Consider the following 23646-nt stretch of genomic DNA (forward strand, 5'->3'; position numbering starts at 1 on the left):
TAGTTGGTGCCAGTTTCTCACGTGTGACAATGTCCTGTTTTTCTCTCTTTGGACTGGTGCTTCTAACATCTTGGACTGGGAAGGAACTATAATGCATTTTTTAAAAAGGAGTCAATATATAAATTGATTATGAAAGAAATTTTTTACTTGCAGCCGTACACCATAGAGCGTAATACTGAAGGTGGGGGACAAGTCGTTACAATCTTTACAGCAGCCATGAAACAGGATCCACTCAGGTGTTGCTCAATGATAGCTAATTAAGGTGCAGTTCCGTTTATTGCAGCAGAGACAACATGCACCACACCCTGGCCCTGTTTGACCTTAATTAATATCATTGGTAACACCTGTGTTTACCTAATATTTCATGTCAGAATGGCCACTGTAAGAAAGGTATGTTATCTTATCACTTTCTGTTAAGCTTTTGTTATATTTTATATATTGGAATAATGTTTATATTGACTTCGCTTTATGATCACCTCTGAGGCTGTCACGATAGACTCCCATTATGATCAATTTTTAGTTTCTAATGTTTTATCTGCTGTGTTTACACATGTGGAGCAGTAAAAGTCTCCTTACAGTGTAATCCAATACAATAACACATACAAAGTAGTCACAACACTTCCAGGAATCTGGTTACACTAAAGGGATGGGAAGCATGTATGCTCTGCAAGAAAAACATAAACAAATACACACTCTCAAATTATGTAAGTACAACAATTTAGATGTATCTAACTTCTTCTATAGAGTGACATTAATCTCAATTCTAAAACATGTTTTTGTGTAAGTACACTGTCTAGAGGGTTTTGCTCTAATGACGTGCTATGAGTTGCACTTTATATGTTGTCTTCTTAAGGTAGTGTCGATTCAGGATAAGAGACTTGTAGTCTCTGTGTGTATCCTGAGCTTCTGTTTGGGAGCAAAGACAACTCAAAGGTGGTTGGGAATACACATCATTTTACAGTGCAAGAAACATAAAACCAACACTGTAACATGAGCGACTATGACTCAAAGCAAGAATGAAAGGTTTGGTTGAAGCTATTGAATTTCATTTTATTGAGAACAGGTCAACTGACTGTCTAAACTCTAGTTTCTGGTTTCTGATTTGCATGGCATTTGTGCTCCCTCAGAGTGTCATTTCTTTCAATGACAGAAAGAAGAAAGAAACAAGGAAGTAAGGAGGGTGCCCCAAGTTCTGAGGACACCTATGTTGTACTCTGAATGACACAAACATTGTTTCCCCTTTAGACTGAGGTGTATTTTGTTTGTTCTGATAAGAAGTTTGTCACTTTTTATATTTTTTCTTACACTGATGAGTTACAAAATGTCGTAGAATTTCCTGAACAACTTGTTACTGTATGATGATGATGTGATTGTTGCATGAAAGCACAGTGACTTGATCGTTACATAAACAACGTTTGGGCAGTGAAATACACAGTTTTACATGCTTCATCATTACATGGTCTGATATGACCAGTAGCTTATAGTGGCCTTTGTTGGTGAGTAACCTGTAATTGTATCTTGTGGCCCCAGGGGCTGCTGTTCAGCAAATGTCATATATGTTTTGCCTATGAATGATGCTGACCTAAAATCACTAATCTTGGTGTACATCTTACCATGAACATGAATGTGACATTATCTGTGTTCCAGGAGACGTGGGCTGGAGAAAGATCATCACAAGGACCATTCTTGAATGGAGGCTGAGGTTACACTAAGCCCTTATGCACGTCCACCTTATCACGTGACCAAAGCCCCAAACTTAAGTGATGACAACTGACGAACTGCAATCGCTGATTAAGGCTTTGAGATGTGGTTAAAGATCTGGAAAAAGCCAGTAAGTGGACCTTAAGTTAAGATTTTCTTTGGTCAAACTCTTTTCTGGTTTGGATCTGATAGTATAACGCCTACCCTTTTAAGTAACACACTGACATGCACACAAAATGAAATTTGCCCATGAAAGCTAGGACTAACCAAACATCACACTGAGAAGAGAAATTGTTTTCTCAAGAGCCGCGGAGGTAAATTAAATCAAGGACATTGATGGATGTCCTTTTGTTACTAGGCGTAATACATTAAGGAAAGGTATGATGAGTGAACAAGAAGACAGGCTGTGAAACACAGAGGTGGGGATTAAATTGGGTCAGATACAAAAGTGGGGGTGATGTGTTCCTCGGTAGGATTGGTACTCCATGGCACAGAAAAGCCACAGGCAATTCCCTGTGTCCCACAGGCAGAAATGGATTAGAGGTGAGCCCAGCCAGAACCACACACGCACACACTGTGGTCCTCCATTGTGGTTTACCACATTATTTTACATAATATCTCATTCGATCTCGGTTATGTGAAGAATAAAACTGCTATATTCTCCCACTGCTATTTGTTAAGTTTTCAAATCTTTCGACATTTTCCTACGGCTTTCTCACTGCACCAAAGTCATGTGCGTTATGGTGAATTTGGAAAAGCGTCCTTGTTGCCAAGCAGTGTCAAAACAAAAGACACGCCAGGTTACAGACCCACTGCAGCGTAATTTTGTGTCTGCGTGCTGTATATTTTCTGGCGTCAATCCAGGAATCCCTCAGGCAACAATTATGAGTCTCACTGATCAATTGTGTCCCTTGCTGCATTTTATTTGTGCATGAATTTCCTAAGAAGAATGAAGCCATTTTAGTTTTGTGCCACGGCATAGAACATTTATCTAAAAATATATGTAATGTTGGGTTTACTGACAGTGGTTTGCCCGACACGAAAGACAGTGAAACCCCAAATAGCTCCTGATGAGTGAGTAGCAGTGTTTCAAGTGCAACAAGAAACATGTAGTCTGTCTGGAAGAAAGTTTTGTTCTTATAGTTGTGCATAATTACAATGAATGCCTCAACAAGACATCTTTGCATTTGGATTATTTTGGTTTTCTTCTGCCCCGTCCTGTGCTGTATGTCACGAGAGGGCCAAAAGTAATCCGGACGATCAGAATTGATACTTTACTTAATGCTGTTCTTTTCCACATTTACTGAATTGACTTGTGCTTCCTTGGTGCCTGTTCCCCAAGAAGTCTGAGACACAAATGGCCCAAGTGGTCTGCTTCTCATTACCTGTCATGTCCTAACAGACAGAGTGCTGCTCGCCTCTCCTCTACAGCTGTTCCTCCAGTATATCAGAGGCTCTGTACTTTACATCCGTGGGTGCTGAAAGACTTCAGCTCATCTGTGTGCGAGAGAGAAAGAGAGGAACACGCCACTGTGCCCCTACACACTTCCTAACTGCTACCTACCGCTGCTCTGCCGTTGCCATGGATACAGTGCCCTCTCTCTCTCTCTCTCTCTCCTCTCTCTTGGTGGGTATGGAGGGATGGGGCTGGAGAGGAGTGAGGAGAGGAGTGGAGAAGTGGCTCTGGCTGCTGCCTCTGCGTCATATTCATACCAGTGCAGCTGAGAGCTGCCCCCACCTTTTTCCCCCTCATCGTCCTCTTCTTCTTCCTCCTACTCCTCCTTCCTTCCTTCCTTCCCTCCTTCCTTCCTTCTCATCATCCAATTTGCACACTGCTAGACCCCCCCCCTCCGTTTGTGTCTCCTATCTGCATCTGCTCATCACAGTCTCTCTCTCTCTCTCTCTCTCTCTCTCTCTCTCTCTGCTGGCGCAGCTTGGTTTCTTTTGCGTGGCTGACCCGGGCGGACTTTTTCGAGCGACTGTGGGCGCAGAAGAAAGACAAAGGTAAGCGTTGAGATGGAGGATGTTCAAGAGTGATTTTGTGAGAGAGAGTGTGGAGAAAAAGAAAAAAAAAAGGGAAAAGAGGAGGGGGCGCGGGGAGGGGGGGCACAACAGCTGCAAGACAAAGACTAAGAGGTAAGCATTGATTGCATGAACTCACCTGAGATAACAAGTATGCCACCAGGAGCCTTTCAAACATTTTGTTTGCCGGAATAAAACAGGGTTGTCAGTACATCTGAGCAAATGTTTGTCTGCTATCAGAGGGCAACATACTAAGGAGTGTATTAGTGTGAGTCTAGATTTGTACCTCAGTAAGCCAAGCAATTAGTGTGTCTGTGTGCAGGCACTTTGCTGTCTGTCACATAATGTTATGGAACTGCTGCTGCTGCATGTTCCCACAGTGGAAAGAAGGAGGCGAACAGAGGGGGGAACTTCATTATTCACACAGAGCTTTTTGAGCAATGTGTGGATGTGTTGACAGAGCGGGAATCACTGTATCCGCAAGAGTAGGAGAGTGAGAGGTAGAGAGGAGAGAGAGCATGCCTGACAGTGCAGTCAGTGGTGAAGTGCTCAGCTTCAAAGCCTAATCGCTCCTGGAAACAGAAGCCATTTCCCAAATCACATTCACGCACCTCTCCTCTGTTTCTTCTCTCTCGCTCTTACCTCTTTCTGTTTCTTTCTCTTGCAGTGTCGGGGATGACTCTCTCTGTCTCTCATATTTGTCTTTGTTCAGAGTTCACCATTTTTACAGTAGCAGAATCTTCTGTAAATGTCAAACCCGCAGATCGCGACCTACAAAGCGCACAAAAGGAGCGAGCGGTGACAGAGCGAGATGAGAGGACTCCAGGAGAGAGACAGACCTTGTTGAAACAGAAAGAGATAAAAAAAAAAGTATGTGATGGGAAAATGAAAAAGACGGGGGAGAAGACAAGTAAGGGGAAGAAAAAGAGGAGGCCCTCAGGGTTATTCATTGTGTCTCGGTCCTGAAAACAGTGTCTGACACCGTGTATGACATTTAACTGTGATGCCTCTGCCAGTGCGCTGGTGTGTGGGGAATGTGCCTGTCAGCTTTCGTTTCAGTGGAGACAGTTGTTTGTCTTTTGTTAGTATATTGGTTGTGAGTGACAGAAAACAGAGATCTGAGATTTGTTAAACTAGGCTTCAACTCACTTGGGGGGGTTCTTTAGTGCAGGAGGTACATGGATATACTAGACCAGTGGTTTGATTTACCTCTACAGGCGTATCAGAAGAACCAAATGACCCCTTCATGCACATAATCTGTGACATCCATCATGTTACAAATTCAAAGTTCAGTTTTTAAACCAGATGCTACCTTCATTTCATTTCACACTATGAAATAATTGTCAAGTTAAGATTAACAGAAGCAAGCCATTGTTTTACTAATTATCATTATCCTCTATTTACTTTTTCAAATTTTTTCACTTTCTTTTTGATTACGTCAACTATTTATCCTTGATTTCCAGCTAAATATTTAAACTGTTTATCTATCACATTTTTCCTACTTGAACTGAACTGTTCATTACTTCAGCTTTTCACCAATTTTCCACCACATTTATTTTCATTTCATTTTTATCCATTACTTTCAGATAACTGTTTAGACTTCTCTGCACACTTGTTAACTAATTAACTTTACACTCTCCCACTTGCAACGTTTAGTGTTCAGGTGTTACAGTTGCCTCAGTTTGTGGATATGCTTCTTAATGAAACTGTAATTTCTTTTTTTTGTCAAATTAGTTGAGCTCCTTAATCTTCAATCTTTCCAGTGACTCCCCCTGGTAATTGCAGAGGTACCTCCTGGAGTATTATTTTTTAATGTCAGTTTAGTCTCTCGTATTCAGTCGCAATGACTGAAGGATATGGTTGTTATCCATCTGACAGGATCGGGTACATGAGCAACAAAGACATCCAGCTCATGGGAGTCAGTTATGTGCTCATGTGTTTGTGTAGCCAAGTGTGAGATTATGAGATTACTGGCTCAGAGAACGGGCTTGCTCAAGCCAAGAGTAGAAGTTATGGGATGAACGGAAAGGGAAACCAGAGACGTGGAGGAGCGAAAGGAAATGAAACAAAATCACATCAAGCAGCGTCAAGCTGCAGAAAGGTCAAGGTAATATCAACAGGGTGAGGAGATTAAATTGACGGAGTGAAGTAAGATTAGAAATTGAGAAAAGAGAAGGAGAGAGAGAGAGAGAAGAGGCAGAGCAAACAGTTTGCAGTGGAGTCAGACTGTTTACATGCAGCTCCTGCTGGGTGTGAGCGCGTGCACATTTGTACGTGCACGCGCTCTTCCTGCCTCCCCTGGGTCTCTGGTGTCCCTGCGCTCCAGGTGGGCTTTGCATTTTTAATCGATACTGTCTGTAGTGATTAACACCACTCCTCTCTCAGCAGCAGAATAACAGAAGGAAGTAGCGAGAGAGGGAGACAGAAAGAGAGATGGAAATCTGTCATACACAGGCAGTGTGTGTGTGTGTGTGTGTGTGTGCGCGCGCATATGTGTTTGTTTGGCAGTAATGACCCTCTGCCTCTGGGCTCCTACTGAGTATGTTTATCTCCCACAGCAGCACAGGGCAAAAATGGACGATGCATCACTGCCACACACACACACACACACACACACACACACACACACACACCATGTGCATTTTCTCTTTTTCCTCTCCTTTGCTCTAATTGCCTCCCTCCTGCATTCTCTCTTTCACACACACACACACCACACACACACACACACACCAACACACACACACAATCCCTCGCTCATATAACTTACTCCAGTCTCACATACCGTAAAAAGGTTCTTTCTTCCTATTTCACTCCTCTCTCTCTCATTTTCCCTCCCACTTGTGTTGCAATATGCCTATTAATGATGCAGCTAGAGCAGCACTGCCAACTTCCTGCCTCTGACAGAGAGAGAGGAGTGTAGTTGTGGTGGTGTACATGCCCTGCTTTGTACCACTCCCTCTAATCTCTCCACCCCTCTGTCCGTGTTGTTTTCCTCAGAGTTAGCCCATGCGAGCGGCGTGTGGACTGAGTGCAGCTGTTTCGTTCCGAGCAGAGCCCAACATGTGAGAAGATGTCTGTTGGAGGTTGTGCTTGTCCCGGTGAGTGCCTGCTCTCGCTCTTTTCTCTCTCCCCCCTCTGCCTCTCTTCTCCTTCTTTCTGTGCTCACTGGTGCTGTCAGAGAGATGACTTATATAAAAGTGCTGCAAAGCTGCCTAGAGCCAGCTGTGTGTGTTTGTGTGTGTGTGTGTGTGTGTCGATGAGGCCATGCAACACTCTCAACACATGTCCTAAAACAAGGTTACAGACTGAGGCTACCACACTTTAGGACTGAGTTGTTCAGCAGACCCTCTCAGTCACGCCAGCTTGCTGTGCAGCAGATCAATTCTCTTTGAGTCTTGCCACATACACAGACTCTGAGATATCAATAAGTACTTCTTTCCACTCTTTTTTTTTCTCATCAGCTTTATTTCACCACTGTAGATCTGCTTCTTCTCTTATATTTATGCTGGTGGAAGTCACTGCTTACCTTCTGCTGCTCAAAACTGAATAAGTCAAAAGTACTTTAATTTACTGTAAATGGTTTAAAGCTGGTCTGTCTTTAAGCCATCGGTAAGGGTGCTTTAGTAGATCTAACTAAGAGTTGAATTTGCTCAAAGTTCAGCTGCTGTTTAGATATTAGACAGCTCTTTGTCACTGTGACTTTGCATTCCTGCACGTTTGCCTTTTTTTTTTTTATGCCGTCGTTATGCTCAGCTTTTTCCTGAAATCAAAATTCTTGCTGTCTTAAGCTTTAAATAAAAGGTTTCATAAAAATGCGGTTTACTGACATTATCATAATGTCTTTGATACCCAGTTTCCGCACTCTGACGCTACTGTGTCAGAGCAAGAGGAAGGAAATCAAGTACAGTCTGTGTCTGTGTCTGCACATGTCAGTCTTTGGCAAGCAAAATGTTTTGGCAATATCTATCAAGTAGATCTCATAATCGGTTCTCTCCCATAGAGTGTTTGATTCTTTTTTGACTTTGGAATGATTTCTTTTTTTTTAAACGGTACCCCAGTGAGAACGGGTGTGCTACAAGACGGTTGCCTTGTGCACAGTGAAAGCCTCACAGCGCCAGGGGACGGGCTCCGTGCAGCACAAGGGAGCAAGTAACAGCTAGAAATTGAATCGTAGCGTCTGCTCAGGGGGATCTCAGAGAGGACAGATTGAATTAGAGTGTCAGTATCATTTTAATGGGACTTCTCTGATTCATTGGTAGTCAGCTATCAGATGGAATAAAATTAGAGAGAGGCCTCTGCTTGATGTTCTCTTCTCAGATCTTTTCTCTTCTCCACTATCTCACTTCTTCATTTTTGCCCTGTAGTTTTCCAGTATCTCTGCCTCCTTCGCTCCCTCTGTTGACAGACTTTACTGTGGAGCAGAAACTTTTAATGACATCCACATGTTTTTTGAAGGATGTACCCAGAGAAAGAGGTCAGAAACTGAGAGGTCTCCCGTGTGCATGTTGCGCACCAACGTACGCAGGTTTACACATGCAGGCATGTGTGCAAATGTACAGCAATGCACTTACCCTCGTACACCTTCACGAGGAGCCTGCTAGGACAAGTTTAGGCAGGCGGATCTCTCAGATAACCACAGAGCAACATTGATCAACACCGGTTTGCAGCTTCTCTCTCCCTTGCTGTGTGTGAGCTGTAAATCATTACATTTGAAGGCTGGTTTGTTTACATTCTTGCATGATGGTGGATAGAAGACCCCTTCCTCATCTTTTGTGTTTGAATCTGCATTGGAAAAACAAACCCTCTCTTATTCTAACATCACTTACTCTTTTCATCTGGTCTTTGTTTTGTTGTTAGGTCAGAGTATGATAGAATAGAGGAACTGAACATATTTGCATGTGACAGAATGCGAGCGCTAATAAAGGACAGACTTCTCCTGTCTGTCTAGTTCATTGACAGCGCTGTGACATCCTGCTGTTGTTGTGACTTTGCTTTGAATCAGCCTTTTTAAGGCTTTGTTCCGAGCATGAAGGAGATCCGTCCTAACACAGTGGAGCCAATCACATCCTTTGTTCAGACTAAATGGTAAAAATAGATTGCCTGTGAGCTGAAGATACCCCCCCTCCCCTCTCTCCGCTCCACTCTCACATGCACCCACTCAAGCATGCGCTCCCCTCTGCTCACCACTCTCTCACGTCTCTCACCCATCTCACTCTATAACCCCTCCCTCCCTTTTTTTTTTGCCTTCCTCATCTCACTCTCTCCCCCTCTTCCTTTCTCACTTTCCTTCCTTCTTTCGCCCTCTCACTGTCACTCCTGCATCCCTCACTCGCCGCCTTTTGCAGTAACAGCGGTGTTACCTCATGCAGAAAGTCACATGGCTCGTGATTGGAGAAAAGTGACTTAAAGCAGAGGCAAGATGGCAGCCAAACAGCCAGCCAGTGCTTTTTTTTTTGATTACCGTTACACAACAACACGACTGGCTCAGCTTTATCTCACTGCACTGAAAGCCTGTGCCTCGCTTTCTTCTCCACTTCTCCTTGTCCCCTCCTCTCTCTTTACCCTCGTGAGTCTCTCAGATCTTGTTTGTTAGATCAAAATGGCTGTGCGTGCAGAGGCAGGGAGAGAAAGAAGGAATGCGTGGGAGACTAGAGATGCTGGGGAGTCAGAGTCAGAGATGGGGAGGGAGGGGGGTTTGCAGAATGGAGACGAGCTGTAGTGATGTCACATCTGCTGCAGGCCGACAGGATGGCAGAGGAAAGCTGCCATGTGCCGAGAGGAAGGGGGAGGACGGGGAGAAAGCAAAATGTTTGGGAAGGAAAAAATGATTTTCTATCAAGGCACGCATTTGTTTGTTAGAGATGTGCAAGCTGCGGTATTTGAAACATTATAGCCCATTTGGTGCTGAGGTAGAAGGGGACGTTAACAGTGCTCAGATTGAAACAGAGCTGCGCTGAAAACAAAAGGTATGAGGACAGGCGCAGAGTTGCTTGAAAGCTTTGTGCTGTGTCTCTGTGCTGCCTGTGATTGCGCAAATGTGTGGGCTGAAGTCGTATAAATATAGCATACAAAACAGCAACCAGATTAAGACTTTATACATGGATCTCGAATTTAAGCAGCCTGTTTGTGTTACTGGTTGGTGTCAAAGATGACATGTGCAAACAGACTATGAATAGCACTGTGTATATTTAATTAAGTTTATGCAAATCCAGGTCAATATTGACATTTTGAGACTGTCTTCCCTATTAAACAGAATTGTTGTGCTTTGACAAGTGTCTCCCTAAACTGAGAATCAGAGCTTCAAGGCTTGATGATGTCAGTCGGTGGAGGTGGATTTGGTGGATTTTGTGGAGTTGGTCCATTTACTTGGAATTAGAAACTGACTCATCAGGGCTTTTAGAGTTTGCTTAAGATGTGAAATTAAAATAAGTATCATTTGAACGTAGGGCTTTGTGTTACTAATGATACAAAGAGTCCACATTCCAGTAAATTCAAGTGCTGTGTCATAGTTGTTTCATTATTCACCATCTGTGGAGCAGCTCCAGGATTAGTCTCTAAATAACATCATTACTGCAGTCTGTCTCTCTGGTGTTCAGTTTAAGAACTGACACTGAAACTGAGTTGTGCAGCATTATGGGAATACAAGTGTTTATTCTGTTTTATGGTGGATTTGAACGAAATGATTGTCTCATTAGAGAACTCAGTTCTGGTGAGACATTTTTATCAGGACATTTAATTCCCTGGAGAACAAGAGACGCACCAGACCAGTCCTCTGTGACGTACCTTAGGGATTGGCTAATTCTGCCAGGATTCAGATCATTGACCCCCATCCTTCACATACCAGCTTCCTTTTGTTATCCTTCGATTCATCTCGCACACATGCTGTTTAACTTCCTCCTGTCAAGCCGCAGTACCCTCCTCTGGGTGCAGTCTGTGTTCGTTCTGTCTGCTGCCTTGTTGCTATCACTACCAGTCAGGTGTCACAACAGTTTCCCTGACAGTTTTGTGCTTCCACTGTGGCGCTGAGAAAGCAGCAACAGGAGTAGGAATGTGCCGTTCACCAGCGCCCAGAAGTACCACCAGAAGTTTGCATGTAGACAAAACATGGCTGAAGATTTTGACCCGTGTGTGGCACAGAGCTCACCACAGTTTTCTTCACCAAGATTTGTTTCTGCAAGTCCAGGAGTCTTGCAGACTCTATACAGATGTATAGACTCAGATGTTTAATTATTAAACAAAATAATAATATCAAATCTAGGCCACACTATTATTTTCCATGAGTGTGAATGCTATGCAGTCCACCTCTGCATAAAATAGTATAGGTAGTATAGTACAGATAGTCTTTGGAGCTAGGGCTCTATAAATACAAGAGGATACATCAGATCTTGTGTAGTACAAGTTGACTAAAATAGGTTATCACTGCCTGCCAGCCCTACTTGTCAGGTACCGTGTGTGTTTACATACTTCCATTTGGTCTGCCTTTTTTTAATAATGCAGACTTTTTCTCCCGAGATGTGACAGTGTTAAAACTTGTCAATGTAAAAGTAATAACTTGTTACAGTCGTGGCATAGGTGAATACAGATAAACATCTAACTATGTAATACATATGAGAGATTTTTTTTTTTTATTAAAACAAAAACGTGATAGCTGTGAATACATTCTGGATAGAGTTTATTATCTTGTATTCGGCTCTATTCTGAATAAGGATGTGGAAGATGTTTGCAGCATTTGCCAGCAGAGGGAGATGCTGTTCTGTCACGTCTCTCCTCATGTCAGTCTATCAACACTGAACAGACAGCGGACTGGGGAATCATTGTTTTCTACAAGAGATCTTAGATCTGGGCGTACAGTGTCTCACAACAAAAGGCTTTAGTCTTTTGTTCAATCCTTCATGTAGCTGTTTCATAATTTATCTTCTGCCGTTACTACAAAGGCAACTCTCTAGATTTCCAGAATTGAACAGAGTGATGCAGGATATACATTTTAGCTGAACAACATCCTGCTACTGACAACAGGCTGCAGCTGTGGAATGAACAATCTGATGAGATGAAAATTTTAAAGAAATATAACTCCAGCTGTTGATATGACATAAAATTCCAGGTCCATGTTGTGATATGGATTATTTGGTTTTGATTTGATGATGTATCCCACAGTTCAGAACAGATATAGTTGATCGGAAGCTGCAGTAGATACTATATATCTGTGCTCTGTGCCTGGGTCAGATGTGTTTACTCTCTAAATGAAAAGCTTTTTTTTTTTTTTCACTTCTCTCCTTTCATCGCACTCTTCGCTTATATAATTTCACGAAATGACTGGCAGCTCAAGTGAAAGCCTCAACAAATTGAGCTTTAAAGGCACTTTGAAACCACAAAAGGTTCTCTGGCCTTCAAATATATTGCTTGTAAACATTAGAGTGGTTATTGATTAAAAGTGAGGCAGCAGATTATGTCTTTACATAATCTGAGGATATGACAGGCTCAGGACTGTGGTCTAAAGGATTTGAGTCATCAGCCAAGTCAATCGTTTTTCATAAGCCTTTTTAAAGTTGGCTTAAATTGAACAATCTACTTAGGTAACTAGTTATTGTTACAGATTATTAAACAGTAAATTTTACTCCAAAGTAAATTATTTTTGTTAAGGTTAGAACAAATGTACAGCACTGGGTGAGCAGTGTTAGTTCACATAGTTCTAGCAGCCGTAGCAAAAATCCACTTTATTCCTCATGGCTGATTATTATGACTGAATTAAGTATAAACACACCTACCATTCAACACTATTATAAATGCACCATGTCGGAAAAATACTTTCAGATGCTGCACGGTTTTGTGGGATATAATCCTGCCAGTTTGTGGTCTGTGGTTCAACCCAGGGGATTGAACACATTTACAAATTTCATTGCACTGACATATTGTGTTTAAGTTTTAAATTCACCCTTTATGAAACTCATGAAACTTATTAAGATAGATAAGGAGAAAAAGTTTATGGAACTTTTTTTTTTGAGATTACAGGTGCAAATAAAATGAAACATGACATTTGGTGAAACACATACGATTAAAATCAACAAGAAAAGATGAGATAAGATGAAATGTTATTCATCCTGAAGGAGGTTTTGTAAGTATGTACAGATTTAAACCCCAGAGTTATATCGTATTTCAGGCTGGCGATAACTTCCAGACCTTCCAGTAAACTGTCTTGTGGAAGATGAAGAATAAGTCAGTCTTGCAATCTGAAGATCTGTAATGTTCTTATTAAAATTTGTGGCCGTCTTAATTCCTCCTAACAGATATGAGAGGCACTCAACTTTATCACACACTATGACATTTTAAAGACTGTATTTATTACAAGTCATGAATCTGGGAGCCGAGTGATAGATTGTATATGACGGCATCATGTGTGCAGTCGTAGAAAATAACTAAGTACATTTACATAAGCACTGTACTTAAGTATAATTTTGAGATACTCCATTATATTTATTTGATACCTTTAGTTACTCATTTGCGAATTCAGATTAATAATAGAAAATACAATCAGCAAATAAATTATTAAGTATCATTATCACCCTTGAAGAAATTCAACACTAGAAATAAGCCCCTCCATTACCAACTGCAGCATTAATTAGTAATGCACATATTAATACGTCAATAATTATTAATCAATAATATAATATAGCCGGCAATTCTGGGCCTTTTTTGTATAATGTGTACATCTTGTTATTTTAAAGGTTTAGACTATTTTATATATATATATATATATATATATATGCACCAATAACATCAAAATAAATTCCTTGTATGTGAAAATCTACCTGGAAATAAACCTAATTCTGCATAATATACAACATTAAAATGCTGCATTATGCTAATACACAGTGTACTGTATGCTGCAGACTATTATGTGGAAACTGTGCATTAAAGGATAAAATAGTTTGATAACTGGACTTCTCAGTAGGGGGACTCGCCTTGTGGCACTCTGGGGTCTTGGACGAGACAAATTGGGGTCTCCTGGTGGGGAGGTGAGGCCTGTGTTCGTCCCGGTCTGTGAGCTGGGATGGGCGGAGGAGGCTGGAGGAGGCTGGAGGAGGCTGGAGGAGGCGGGGCCTTTGTTTGTTCGTGTCTCGGCTGGCAGGAACAAAGGGTCCTGTAGTAGTAGTAGATAGGTAGCACCGTCCCCCCCCACCCCCCTTTTTTTTAAACAAATGACATTTAAAACATAGAAATCCGGATTGCAAATTGACGGGAACCAGGGGGACTAGCTGCAGTGGTTGACTTCCCGTCGCTTGTCGCCTTGTTTGGGATCGCAGGACTCGGTTACCGACGGTCGGAGCTGGAGCTTTCCCCATCCAGCCGCTCCGGCTAGCAGCGAGGCTAGGCGGCTAGAAAACACCGAGCGGAGGTGTTGAGCAACACCGCGTTTCGGTGGACCTTTCTCTGCAGGTAACTCAAACTTACAACCGCGTTACTTTAGCAGCAAAACTGTCTCACGGTAAACCACTGAAAGTGGTCACAAACAAGTGCGGGGTTGTTTTATTATTTTTTAAATAAATTAGTGGCGGAGTTTAGCAACTAGCTATGGCAACCGTCCTCTGCAAACGGTGATCGGACGCGGGCCCTGCGTTTCAGGTTACGCCTGGTCCCCGTGTGTTTTTAAAGTACATACTGTGTTATTTCTTTTAAATATCTACCGTGCATGGACACAAACCGAGCAGTAAGTTTCCAGCAGTAATGCAGTGCACCAGTACGTCTCTCCGCACATTGCTTCGGATGTTTTATTGGCCGAGGGCCAGCCTCTTTGGATGCAGCTCTTTTGTTTGCAGTGAACAGTTTGGGCGGACTAAAAACTGCACCAAAGTCCCATTATTTAAAGTTAGCCTTTGTTAATGTGGTTCTGCATCATGAGCTCTCGTCTGATCTTTAATCAGGTTTCTTCTTTTTTTAAAGTCATTTGTCATGTGCACCCCCTTAAACTCACTAAGATGTTATGTCATTATAATGCACATGCATCTGCTGGAGTGGGCCTCTTTTTATAATATGTGTGCAAACCTTTTTTTTTTTTTGCAGAATTGCATTATTTACAAGAGAAAATGATTATCTTATATTTGTTGCAGGGAAATTTCTCTTGTTATATGGCATGAATGATGTCTGGGTGTTGGAGCCTATAGGTCAGAGGTAATGCATAGAAAACCATTGTTGGGTTTTCCAAAGCAGGTTCACTCCTGTATCAATGGGGAGGAGAAGATGACCTGCGATGACTCTCTGTGTATAGTGAATCAAGGAAAAGAAAAGGGTGAGAGTAAATGAAGTTGTTCAAGGAGCCGGGAAGGAGGACGGACAGATCAGAGTTCACACAGGCGAACTTAACCCCTTTACCTTTCCCAGTTTGTACTGACTTTGACCACCATCATTTGTGGAGTAGTTTGCATGTGGGGTATCCACCAGATCACCAAAAAAAAAAAACAGAGTAGTTAGGTTTCGCCCCCTGCTGGTTTTAATTTAGTACAGCCGCCATTTTTTATGCCAAGCTGACAGTGACAGACTGTTGTGCATAAATTGCAAATAATTCACATTGCACGGCCTTCAGGTGCCTGTTGGGGATACCGTATTTACAAGCACGGCACACATAAACAACATTACCAAAGGGGGGAATATACACTGCCATTATCCTTATTATAAATGTATCACCGCCACATATTAAAATCCTCAAGCTCTCTTCACATCCTCCCGTATCGGCTAAAATAAAGTAGTGGGGTTGTTGTGACGGGCCAGTCTGGGTCAAATTTCCAGAGGTTGTTTTTCATCCACAGTCAGCGACTGCCTGCTCGGGTGTACATATCTTTGGTCAGACCTAATTGTATGCAGCCGCTGTCTGTCTGTGTGAGGTCTCCCCGAGTAGAGATATAGAATAGATGTTTTCCCAGAGCCCTGAATTGTTTGAGCATGAATGGCTTATCTGGGCAGACAAGGGTTAACAACAGCCAGGGTAGTGAGTGGGGGGATGGGTGGAAGAGGCAGCTAAAGGGGGAGACGTACACACACACACACACACACACAGACCGTGCAGTGCATGGTAGGATCCCATGGGGCTGTATGCAGAGAAGAGGGTTCCTTATAATGATACGGACGGTATAAAAACACAAAGAACACGTCAGACCACTTCTTCTGCTTGTATCCCACCCATTTCACTGATTGTTTTCTCAGATTTCTGCAGGCTAATAAATATTGCACACACACCCCCTCCACGCACACACACACACACACCCATGATGATTTGTTTTCTTGTCCATTTACCAGATTGAAGTTGCATTAGATAATGAAAGCAGCAGGAAATTGTTTTGGCAGTGTGTTTTTATATTGAGTAAATCTCAACAAAATCATCTAACATTAGATTACTTAGACGACGCTGTGATTTGAATGAGCTAAATCTAAAGTATCCTAAATCTCCTCTAAATCTCTGCTCTTTTTTTTCTCTCTCTCCCTCCTCCCTCCTCTTCCTCCGCCGTGTGCAGGCTGTTCGTCAAAGTCATTCAAGCTGTACTCTCCTAAGGAGCCCCCCAACGGCGGCAGCTTTCCCCCCTTCCACCCAGGCGCTATGCTGGACAGAGATGTGGGGTAGGTCTGGGTTATACTCTCAGGACAGTGACAGTACACCCCGTGAAGAAGGAAAAGATGTCTAAAAATAGAGCACCTTTTGCATTAATTCAGCCACTAAATCATTGAATGAATTTTCTTTCCTGATGTTTGAGCTGTATGTTTTATTAATAATATATTAGAGTTTGTTTTTCTTGACATAACATGCCTATTTTTAGATGCTGGTTATTTTTATAAATATCTGTATGCTTGATCTGTTTGATCAAAGCATCTTTGATAGTTGATCGTGGAATAAAATCAAATGAGAGCTGACAGAAGCAAATGTGGCCTATAAAGGCAAAAATAGAGAAGAAGCAACATTCAGCCTGATTAAAAGTGACAAAGACTGATGTCACGTTAAAGACGCAGTGTTACTTCTTACAGCACTTATTAAATGTCGATTTGTTTGTTGCAAGGGCTGAATATTTTAAGATGTATTGTGAAGTGGATTTTTATCTAAAAACTACATGTTAGTCATGTTAGATGTACAGTCACAACATATAATACATTTGCCGTACAGTACTGAAAGCACATATACTTTATGCATGTTACTTCTGTTTCTTCAAACTGTTGCTGATTTTTGTATTTCTCGTCCCTCCTAGGCCTACACCCATGTACCCCCCATCATACATGGAGCCTGGAATGGGGTGAGTACACTGGCATGCCTAACTTGGAAGTAATTTATAATTTGTTTTAAGCTCTCCATTTGTGTTTTTAAAAAATATAGGCATTACATTGCCTGTGAGTAACTTGTGTTTGAGACAGCTCTTGGCTTATTCCATTTGTTTAATGAAAAATCCACTGACTGCAGGGTGTTGAATTCCTCTGTTTTCTGTTTCAGGAGACCGACACCGTACGGGAACCAGACAGATTACCGGATATATGAGCTGAACAAAAGGCTACAGAATTGGACAGAGGTTAGAGTCATTTCATCACCCCCATAGAGAAAAATAAGAACACAACACCAAACTAGTGTGGTACAAAAACACAGACTTGGTGTTTCGTTTTTCAAGTCGGTTCTGATTTCAGTCTTTATTCTGCAGCTCCAATCAAATACCCTTTGCCATGTTTTCAGATTTTCCCTCCCAGCTGCTGTTTATGTGGAGCTAACCGTGCTCGGGATTTTGTGGGAAATTAAACTCCAGAATTCACTGACTTAATTTATATTCAGGCTCTAATAGGATTATCTGATCAACCTGGCTAAAACTTAATTGGAGTGCCAACTGTTTATATGCCTGAGTGTGCAGCTGAGTGGATGTTGAGAGCCATGCTTCTTATGTGACTGTCAGTTCCAACAAATACATGCACCCTAACCTCTGTGCATTGGAGTGATTTGAACTATAACGGCGTTTTATGTCCAACAACTTAGCATGCATAATTTATAAAGTTTATCTCCTCAACTTCTGTTCTATTTTTTCTTCTTCTTCTTCACTGCAACAACAAAACAGTATTAATGTGGTTCACCATCACGAACTTCCAGTGGTTTCCCCAAATAGCAATCTGTTGACCAGATTGTAGGGAAGAAGAGTAGAAGGGCTATAGAAGTGGTAAATTTGAGGAAATATGAATTTCTACTTCTTCTTCTAGAGTTGGTTTAGTTACATTCACTTTTTTGTGTGTATGTATGTATGTATGTATGTATGTATGTATGTATGTGTGTGTGGTGTCTTTTATAGCAAACACAGTATCTATTGTTTTGTTGAGCAAATTGCCTCACATCGTTTTTCACAAGAGTAGTTGAGCAGAACCAGGAATGAAAACACAAGAGTGAAAGTTTTTCCTTCTTTTTTTTCAGGACTGTGACAATCTCTGGTGGGATGCATTCACCACAGAGTTCTTTGAAGATGATGCCATGCTCACCATCACTTTCTGTCTGGAAGATGGGCCCAAACGATACAGTAAGAATTTAAAGTTCTACCTGCAAAATGTTTATTAACCTGTTTATCTTTATTTTATGTTTTTCAAATTTACTCGAGGATTTTATAACAAGATCAGGATTGATATATATAACTGACATTAGCATTAACAGTATATCCTTTTTTTTTTTCTTTGTCATTTTGCTGATCATCTCTAAGTGTTCATTTGATTTACTAATAAAATTATCATTTTTGTCTACAGCCATCGGCAGGACGTTGATTCCACGATACTTTCGAAGTATTTTTGAGGGTGGCGCCACCGAGCTGTTCTACGTCTTGAAGCATCCAAAAGAGTCCTTCCACAGTAACTTTGTGTCTCTCGACTGTGACCAGTGCACCATGGTGACCCAGAACGGCAAACCCATGTTCACACAGGTACGGTTAATGTCACACTGGATGGAAAAACTGACTTTCTGTTGCTGGTGCTGTGACATCTGACTTTTATCTCTGTCCTGTGGGTAAGGTTTGTGTGGAGGGCCGCCTGTACCTAGAGTTCATGTTTGATGACATGATGAGGATCAAGACGTGGCACTTCAGCATCAGACAACACAGAGAGGTCCTACCAAGGAGCATTTTGGCTATGCATGTGAGTTCAAAAACCCACACACTCGCACACAAATGCACATACTCTGCATGCGCTTTTTTAAAAAATCTTACATTTTTTAACCCAACTGTGCAGGATCCTCAGATGCTCGATCAGCTGGCTAAAAATATCACCAGATGTGGGCTGTCCAACTCCACACTCAACTACCTCCGTGTAAGCAAATTTCCATATCCTCATTTTTTAAATTGTTGAATTACCTCAACTACAGATGAAACAATCTGCTAACACTCTTTCCTGTCTCTCTGGTTTATCTCTTTATCTTCTGTAAAGTTATGTGTGATATTGGAGCCCATGCAAGAATTGATGTCCCGACATAAGACCTACAGCTTGAGTCCCAGAGACTGCCTGAAGACCTGCCTCTTCCAAAAGTGGCAAAGAATGGTAGCACCTCCAGGTAACGCACACCTTTTTGAAATTAGCAGCACTATCACTATCACAGCACTATTTCCCTGACCTTCATTAAGCTGGGGAGTACTCATAAAGTTGCAATTCCATGACCTTATCTGCAGCAATCCTAGAAATGACTGTTTTGTTGAGATTTAAATACTTGATTTTAATCTTCTCCCTTCGTCTACTTGTAGCTGAGCCAGCCAGACAAGCTCCAAACAAGCGGCGAAAAAGGAAGGTGTCCGGTGGAAGCACCGTGAGCTCCGGTGGAGGCAGCAATAACAACACCAACAGCAAAAAGAAGAGTCCAGCCAACAGCTTTTCCCTCTCCAGCCAGGTACCTGTAAGCATTACATCTACTTGACTTCTCTGTGCACCTCCCAAGATCAATTGAGCAAGGCACGGAAGAATAAAACAGAGGGTGGAGGGGCTGGAAAGATGGGCAAGGAGGTCAGACAGTTATTTGTGGGTCTAGTAGTAGTAGTAGCTGGGGTTGTTAGTGTGTTTTAGGAGTAGGTGTAGCTGTAGGACAGGGAAGAATTACCTTCAAGAGGCTTCTGGAGGTGGATTCAGATGTAGTGGGAGGTATATGGGGTTGAGGTTGAGTAGATTTAGTTGTGAACCAGTGATGGGCAGTCCCTGGTCCTCTGGGGCCACAGGTTTATGGGTTTATATAGAGGAGGTAAAAGTGATCTCCATCTCTAAGTAATATATTTTGGGGCCATGGGGTGGCTCTGATCTCCAGTGGGACAGTTAGGTTTTCTCTCTAAATCTGCTGCATCAACTTGGTTTAGAGTTACCACTAAGTCTATCAGAGCACATGATTCACACAGCACTGCTGTCTTTGCTTACTTGGTTGCTTGATTGAGCGAATGAGACCCGAGGTGGAATGAAAACCCCCCCTGATGCTGCACTCAAGGATCAGGGATGCCCACTGCTGGCCAGTAGGAAGGACTCCTCGACCCTGGTTCTCGGAACAGGGGCAGGGTGTCAGGGCCACATGGACTACTGAACTATCAGGGTAGATGCCCTGAAAACACATCTGTTGTGATTGGGTTCAGAATGAGAGGACACTTAATACGTCAGGATTTTAACACCCAGGGTGCCTTGGTCCCTAAATCCTAGCTTGAAGTATCAATCATAATGCATTTGATTAGTTAAAATTCATTTGTAACGCTGGAATTGAATCAAGTTAGATCGCATCTAGACCATAAGCAAAAAAAAAACAAAAAACGCTACAGTTACAACTCGTCCGTGCAGCCAGTCATTCCGCGCACACCCCTGTATTATGGGGATAATATGTACCGGCCCTTGCTGTCCCCTTTAGGACGTGATGATGGTGGGAGAGCCCACTCTGATGGGAGGGGAGTTTGGTGACGAGGACGAGCGTCTGATCACGCGGCTGGAGAACACGCAGTTCGATGGGGCGAATGGCCTGGAGGATGAGGACAGTTTCAACAGCTCGCCTGCACTGGGGGCACACTCGCCCTGGAACAACAAGGCTCCCTCCAGTCAGGAGAGCAAGAATGACAACTCCCAGTCGTCCCAGTAGAGCGCTTTGGTCCCAGCAAGCCCCCTTTTCAATGCTTAAAACCTACTGGGATCCACCTGAGCCAACACACTAGCGAGAGGAGTCAGGGAGGGTGGCCTCGAGCACTTGTGTTCAATTAATTTTTGTTTGTTTTGTTCCGTTCTGTTATTTTGAAGATGAAAGGAAAATGGTTAGGGAACGGGATGATAGCTGATGGACTGGTAAAGCTCTTTGCTGCCACATAAAGGACAGTGTCAGCAGAATCCCACTCGCTCCCTCACATTGTTGCACATGATCAGTGGTGCTCAGCCTTGGCCCTTGTCTGCTCGGCTCCAGTCAGACCTCTTAGAGGTGTGGTGAAACTGGCGGGGTGGCGGTGTGTGTGCGCGCGAATGTGTGTTTACCCCCCCATCATCGCTCACCACAGAGTTTGAGCCAAAGTTGGCGTGTCCTGTTGTCCGAGTGCTCGCCATGGCGACCGTGTCAGTGGGTTCTTGTTCCAACCTCGGGTCTCTCGGGCGTGCGTTTTCCTTGACGACGCACCTCGTTGTTTCTGTTGTGCTCATGTCACAGGGAAGAAATGCTTAGCTTTTATTTAACTTATTTTTTTGCAGGCTGCAGAAAACTGTGTGCACTCTTAGTATCAAAATTCAACGTTCGGTTTTTAAAAACTCAATCATTTGTTTTTGTAGGACCTGGTTGGAACAAAAACCTGTACAGTGCCGGAGCTTGAGGACCGGAGTTGAGAACCACTACGCTAAATCTTAAACACACACCACACACACACACACACATACACATACACATTACACACACACATATTACACACACCATGCAAACACGGATATATACACACACACACTGCAGACACACCCATGCACACAAACATACCATTCCACACACTAACACGACCCATTCAACTACAACTACAGCATAAAACATTGAGGTACTGGAGAGAGGTGGTACGCAGCATGTCTGGACCAGAGCACCAGACACTACAGAAGTGTGTTTTTCATTTTCTATGTTTTAGACTTGTTTTGAATTTTTTTTATTTTTGTAAACAATTTCTAAAAAATAAACAGACAAGCAAGCAAACAAACAAAAACACCCCAGAATATTCTTTGCACTGTTTTCCACTATTAACTCCAATCTATTTTTCTTATGAATTGACGGTGTATTTTTTCTTTTTCTTTTCTATTATCACTAATGTAAGAACTGTAAAACATCTGAAACCTGCAGTATATTAATGTATAAGTATTGCTGTTAGATCATTCTTATTGTGATGGTAATAACTTTCATGTATGTCTGTGCTTGATATAATGTCATCCATCTGTGTCAGACATCACACTGTCACCAGGTCCATTGGCTTCAGAAAACGGGTTGGGGAGAACAAGGCTAGTGTTTGAAATACTGTACTACATCTTGTTTGATGTGAGTCCAAAGCAGCACACTGGAAACCACTTCCCCCACTAAATTTCCATCAAATGCCTGGTTTGGATCTGTTGACTTGTCATTGCAGAACTGTTTGCGTTGTCTTGAAGTCTCTATCTGGGGGTCCTCTCTTCAGAGAACACAGTAACAGAAAACTTCTCAAATTTGCTACTCAAAAATATTTTAAAAACAAGTTTTGACAGGATTGTAAAATAAGAAAAAAAAAAAAGACTTTTGTATTAACTTAAGTTTTCCCAGAAATGTTTTTAATCACAATTAAGAAAGCTGCAGACCAAGGAGCTACATGTAAAGATTCTTTAGATATTGATTACACTGTGCTGTTTTATGTTTTATGAAGAATCATTTGTTGGCTTTACTCCTCATGTTTGTGTGTCTGTGCTTGTATATTTTTAGGTAGTAATTTCTGTAAAGGTTATTCTATGTATTCCTCCCTAGAACTATGAGAAACTCCAATCTAATGTAAAGAGATGAAAAGCCTCTTAAAAGTTTTTTTAAACGTGATTTCTAATGGTACAATCACTGATAAAAGAATTTTCTCTCATTTTAGCAAACTGTATTTATTTTTCTATGTACTGACATTCTGGTTAAGGTCCAACCCACCTGTACAATACTCATGATAATATATGGAGGGGTTTGTGGGGCTGCTGAGTCAGTCAGTGCTAATTGAGGTCATTCCATTGCTTGTCTTTTTTTTTTTGACATGCGGCTTCCAGGCTATTCTAGCCTGTTTATTAAAGTGGTTCACTATGTTCACATTAAAGAGATACATTATAGCCAGTTTCCTCTGTTGTAGGACCCTGGTCTACCTTAAAACCAATAAATACCCACAATTAGAGAAAATGTTAGTCATCCCTTTTTTCTGTGAGGTTGTCATCCTCTGATGAAGAGCCTCAAGTTCCTCGGATGTGGGAAATGTGCCACAATGGTGCAACCTTTAGTGAAATAAAAATAAAATAATAAAAATGATCTAAACCTTCAATCTTGATTTTTATGGTTTGGTGTTTTTATGGATGTTTTTCAGATAAATGAAAACGCCATAATTGGCATTTCGAAATATTCCTGACATCATATTCTGTAGAAAAGAAGATTCATTGGGCTTGATCATATGCTGCTGTGTCAGGGTTTCCTGTTGACGGACATATGACAGAAAATGTTGCCCAACTCATGGACTTCAGCAACACCCAGAATCCCTAGCTGACAGCTGTTGGATAGTAATTTGCAGACTCTCCCAGCAGGGGTCTCTCCGCTTACAGGGCAGGCTATCTGAAATTCCTCCATCATTATATCTGGCAGAAATGCTGTCAGTAAATCCACTGTCCATTCACTGTCTCTAGCCCCCCTAGTCTACTTTTGTGGTGTATCAACTCAGCAGTCCGACAGAATTGAATCTAGGGGCAACTTTTCAAATC

The 23646-nt window shown here is 42.1% G+C and overlaps 1 protein-coding gene across 6 annotated transcripts; it reads left to right on the forward strand.

Annotated features, from left to right (window-relative positions):
* Positions 1-1676: 1676 nt before the first annotated feature.
* On the forward strand, positions 1677-23203 carry ldb1a (LIM domain binding 1a). 6 transcript variants are annotated; one of them, XM_027274282.1, is made up of 13 exons: positions 1677-1831; positions 3635-3705; positions 6721-6821; positions 16227-16329; positions 16950-16994; positions 17189-17264; positions 18143-18245; positions 18466-18638; positions 18727-18849; positions 18943-19020; positions 19138-19261; positions 19449-19597; positions 20582-21471. In XM_027274282.1, the coding sequence occupies exons 3-13, from the start codon at positions 6794-6796 to the stop codon at positions 20804-20806; spliced, it is 1227 nt and encodes a 408-aa protein (XP_027130083.1). In that variant the 5' UTR covers positions 1677-1831; positions 3635-3705; positions 6721-6793; the 3' UTR covers positions 20807-21471. The 6 variants fall into 6 exon arrangements, with proteins under 6 accessions (XP_027130083.1, XP_010735883.1, XP_010735885.1 ...); XM_010737581.3 differs by having other exon boundaries at positions 19449-19591; XM_010737583.3 differs by lacking the exon at positions 20582-21471 and adding an exon at positions 21478-23203 and having other exon boundaries at positions 1694-1831.
* Positions 23204-23646: the final 443 nt, after the last annotated feature.

This window comes from Larimichthys crocea, chromosome III (genome assembly GCF_000972845.2).
Source record: "Larimichthys crocea isolate SSNF chromosome III, L_crocea_2.0, whole genome shotgun sequence".
Lineage (NCBI taxonomy): Eukaryota > Metazoa > Chordata > Actinopteri > Sciaenidae > Larimichthys > Larimichthys crocea.